The sequence below is a fragment of the Elephantulus edwardii genome, unplaced genomic scaffold (assembly GCF_000299155.1).
Source record: "Elephantulus edwardii isolate Elephantulus edwardi_28Jun2011 unplaced genomic scaffold, EleEdw1.0 scaffold00145, whole genome shotgun sequence".
NCBI classification, from domain to species: domain Eukaryota; kingdom Metazoa; phylum Chordata; class Mammalia; order Macroscelidea; family Macroscelididae; genus Elephantulus; species Elephantulus edwardii.
In genome coordinates, this window is record NW_006399895.1 from 6,354,690 (window position 1) to 6,359,555 (window position 4,866).

General features: G+C 37.3%; 1 protein-coding gene across 6 annotated transcripts in view; it reads right to left on the reverse strand.

Moving 5' to 3' along the window:
• Window positions 1–4,866, reverse strand: part of TCF12 (transcription factor 12) — a 452,598-nt gene that overhangs the window by 13,217 nt on the left and 434,515 nt on the right. For all 6 annotated transcript variants that reach the window (XM_006894508.1, XM_006894511.1, XM_006894510.1 and 3 more), the window contains one exon: window positions 1,125–1,357. In XM_006894508.1, the coding sequence (XP_006894570.1) occupies window positions 1,125–1,357 (233 nt within the window). The remainder of the gene's footprint in view (window positions 1–1,124; window positions 1,358–4,866) is intronic.

The following is a 4,866-nucleotide window of genomic DNA, read 5'->3' on the forward strand; positions in this document are numbered from 1 at the left end:
TGCGATTGGCACAGGACAGAGCGGAGTTTAGGGCTGTTGTACATAGGGTCGCTATGAGTCGCAGGCGACTCGACGGCACATAACAACAACAACAATCTATGCTGAAGGTCTATATAGTTGTATTTTTTCAAAAACTCCCTTTTTTTCTTTTTTGAATATTCTTTAAAGGAAATCTTACATAAACTCAAGTAATTAGATAGAAACTTGTTCTTAATGAAGGAGGCTAGCAGTAGGGTCTGGAACCCTGGACTCCAGCTATGGACTCCCTGTAAAAATATATAGGATAAAGTAATAACAACTCTGGATAAGAGAACAGAGAGACAAAAGCAATAAAGTAAGTTCACTGATAGAATCCCTCAGGGGAAGAAACCGTATCATTTAAGAACCACACTCCAGCACACAATTGTGGGGACAGAGCAGGAGTCCAACAACGCTTGCTGAACAAATGACATGCTTGCAAAATTTTCCTCCAGGTTCTAATCAAACCTTCTTAAGGTAATTCTTTGAAGTGGATGTGTGTATGCTGTATAAACTTTGTCTACTGCTAGAGACATGTAGGTATTCCAGAGCATGTGGATTAGAGGTGTTCCTAAAGCATTTCTGATTACGGTCCAAGAAAGAAGCCCTGACGCCCTACTGCATGGATATAAATAACATTCCCATTGGGAAAAGCCAGGATGACTCATGCCTTGACATCCCATGAAACCAGACAACCAGATGCCAATGGATAAAGCAGGTAAGAAATTGAGAGCAGAAAAGCAGGGAGAACAGAAGACACAAAGTAGGGAGGCCAGCAAGTCTATGAAGGCAAATCCAAGAGTGTAGGCGACTAGAGGCAGTTAAGAACAAAGGGGCACAAGGCAGAAACACTGAGCAACAGGCAGGCTGGTGGTTCTGCGGTGTGCCATAGGATTACCCTCCACTCATCTACACTCTGGGCATACTGATAGTGATCAGTACAGAGAAAGAAGTGAAGATGAAAGATAAGTCTTAACCCTGACTTTTCAGAAATAGGGGGACGGGGAGAAACTAGACATAACCTGCTCAAGTAAAAGACAGACTGGAGACAGATGCCCGTCTCTCAGAAGCAGGACAGTTTTCATGTATTCGCCAAATGGACTTACCTCTGACTTGTTGTTCTAGACTAAGGATGACTGCCACAGCCTGATGAAGAATAAGGAGTTTTGTTTGGGGTTTTTCACTCTTTAAATGAAGCTGACACATGCGGCCGAGCTCTTTGAATGCTTCATTAATATCTCGTACACGCAAGCGTTCCCTGGCATTGTTTGCCATCCGCCTTTCCTTTTCTCTTTCTATCTTCTGTTCTGGGTTCAGATCTTCATCTTCATTAGTACTGCTGTAAGAAATAAGTGGGAACAAGCTGTTAGATTCCCTGCAGAGTAAGATATGCTTTCTGCTTAACAGTTGTGTTGTTTTTGTTACATGCTGTCAAGTTACCTATGACTTCTAACAACCCCACATACAGTAGATTTGAACCTTGCCCTGTCCTGTAATCATTCTCAGTATCTCAGATGTGCTTGAGCTCACTGTCATAGGCACTGTGTCAATCCATCTTGTTGAGGGCCTTCCTTCCTTTCTTTGACACCCCACTTCTCCAAGCATAATGTCTTTTCCCAAGGATGGGTCACTCCTGACAACATGCAGAAAGCATGTGAGATGAAGTTTCACCATCTTTGCCTCTAAGGAGTGTTCTGGTAGCATTTTTCTCAAGATAAGACTTTTTTGTTCTTTTGGTAGGCCATGGAATAGTCAGTACTCTTTGCTGATATCACAATTCAAAGGTATCAATTCTTTGGTCACTCTTATTCACAGGCCAACTTTCAGATGCATAGAAAACAATTGAAAATATTGTTTGGATCACGCACACCTTAGTCCTGAAGCTTATATCCTTTCTCTTTATCACTCTGGAGAGGTCTTTGGCAGCAGATTTTCCCAATGCAACACATCTTTTGATTTATTGACTGCTAATACCATAGGTATTGACTGCAGATCCAAGTAAAAGCAATTTGCTGACACATTCAACCTTTTCTCCATCTGTCATAATGGTGCCTATTGGTCCTACGGTGAGGATTTATATTTATACATGAATGCATATTTTTCCAGTCTTTATTCAATGTGTGTGTGTGTGTGTGTGTGTGTGTGTATGTATAGTTGAAGTCAATACCAAAGAAATTTTGAATGTAATTTTTTTACTGCACATTGTACCATAAAGAGTTCTTGCTACCAAAAACAATTCATAAATATGATTTAAAAGACTGTATAATATTCCAGTATTTTGCTACTTAAAATATGATCCACAGCAAAGCAGCATCAGCATTACTGAAAGATAGTTAAAATTGTTGAGGTACTACCTCACCTCTATTGAATCAGAATGTGTATTTTAACAAGGTCCCCAACGAAATGATAAAATACACTTTATCGTTTGAGAAACACTGTTCTAGTACACGGATAGATCATAATTTAACTTATGCTTTGAGTAGCGTCCACTTCCTAAACAACATGTCTCTGGAAACTATGAATTTTGAGAAAAGAAACTTTGAGAAATTATAATTATTGAAAAGATTCAGGTTTTTTGTTCACAGGGTTGCTAAGAGTCATGTTCAACTCAACTGCAATCAACAACTTGTATTCTAGCAGGCTATTTCTTAAGAAAAAGGCTTAAGACATAGATGGAGAGAAATGTATTTCATAAAATTACCACTTTTGTTCCATAAAGAAATAACATCATCAGTGGTGAGTATTTTAAAGTTGGGAAGAAATGGAACAATTTTTCTGTAGGGCAACTGGCAAAACTAATTCAAAGCCTCAAAAAATGTCCATTATCCCTTAATAACAATTCTAACTATAGAAATTCAACCTAAGGATATAGAGATATGGAAAGAAGTTTATATAAGAAAGATGTCATAGAACTATTTACAGCAGCAAATGAGTCCAAGAGAGAAAAAGGCTAAATAATTGTACATCTATACAATGGACTATTTATTTTATTTTAGCCTCTAAAAAAAATCAAGCCACAGATTATGCTAAGTAAAAGATGTCAGAAAACAATGCCTATATACTATATGCCAGTTTTGTGAATTTTCAGAAAAGACAAAAGTCTAGTAACAGAAATATGATCAGTGGTTGCTGCGGGTTAGTGGGGAAGAGATTGACTACAGCACAGTGTGAATGAAGAAATGTTCTGGGATAGTGAAAGCATTCAGTATTATGAATGTGGTGATGACTCTATTTGTTCAAGGATAATTTACATTTAAAATGGATTAACCCTACACAACCATCTGCAGGAATACTTAGGGACAGTAAAAATTATAAAAGTACATTTTTAAATTAAAAAAAAGAAAATAAAAAACACATTCTAGATGCCATCAAGTTGGTTCTTACACCAAACGACCCTATGAACAGAATAAAACACTGCTGGCCTGTGCTGTGTTCATAATCATTGCTACGTTCGAGTTCACTATTGTCCTTTCTGTGTTAAATTCATTGCTTTTAGGTCTTCCTGGACCCTCTACTAAGCATGATGTTCTTCTCCATGGACTGAGCCAGCCCTTCTGATGACATATGCAAAATCCCAGTATTGTTTTATCTGTATTTTTTTCTGACAGATTTGTTTTTGTTTCTAGCAGTCTACAGTATATTCCAATTTAATTTTATAAATTCCTGTTTATATGTAATTTAAAATGTATTGATCGATTAAAAAAAGATCTTAAGATGTAATTAACTGTGGTTAACTCTGAGTGGTAGAATTTCTTCTGATTTGTGTGTGTGCTTTATGCTGTTTTCCAAATTTCTGTAATGAAAACAGACTACTAGTTAATCAAGTGAAAAATTTAGAGAGAAGCTTTGCAATAACTTTTAGAAAATTCTAACACTGAAGAAAATATGAAAAAAGAATGGAGGTTTTTGCCACTTCATCAGTATCTTTTTTTTTTTACTTCATCAGCATCTTATGCAGCCTAATAAAGGGTAATTTTACAACAGATTCTCACTAACTCTCACATGCATCCTCCTGTACAATTTCCTGCCTCTGAAAACCTGCTGGAGGGTGAGCTATGGATTGTTTCTAACTCTGTAATACACAACATTATTCTGATAATAGAGAACCAGAGCTCCTTAGCCTCAAAAGGACTTTAGAGATAGTTAGCCCAAGTTTCCAAATGTGGGCACATAAAATGTTCAGGGGTCTGGGCAGCAGGGCTGAGAATTATTGCAGGACCTAGAGAAATTAATTAGCTCACTAGAGTCACAAAGCTAAGTGATAGCTGGAGTGACAAGAACTCAGATTAGTGCTTCAAGTGTAACACCACATATCTAAAATTACACCTTTGTAACAGCAACTACAGTACCTTTATTGAGTGCTTCCTGCTTGCTAGACAGTGTGCTAAGAGATAAACATGCATCATTTTCGGTTTATTCTCAAAGTAATTGCAGGATGACCAGTTACTATCAAATCACCTCTGACTCAAGGCTATTCCTCAGGTATCAGGGTAGAGCTGTACCCCTCTGGGTTGTTTTTGATTTTTGCTTTGTCCACCCTGCCCCACCCCCAGAGTTTTTAGCTGTGCACTGCTCAGAGGCAGACAGCCAAGATTTTCTTCTGAGAACTTTATGATAGGAAATAATAGAATCCTTTTTTTAATGATTCATAGGAACTTTTATTTTTTCAAATATTTTATCATGATTTGAGTGCAAGTTTACAAAGCATTTTGTTTTTATCAATCATTCACACACAGTTTGTTCTAGAGTTTTTTTTTAAATTTAGTTTGTTTATTTTTCATTTCAATGAACATCTACAGAGATTTTGGAATTCCATTCATTCATTGTTGCACCCTTCTCCCCGCACCC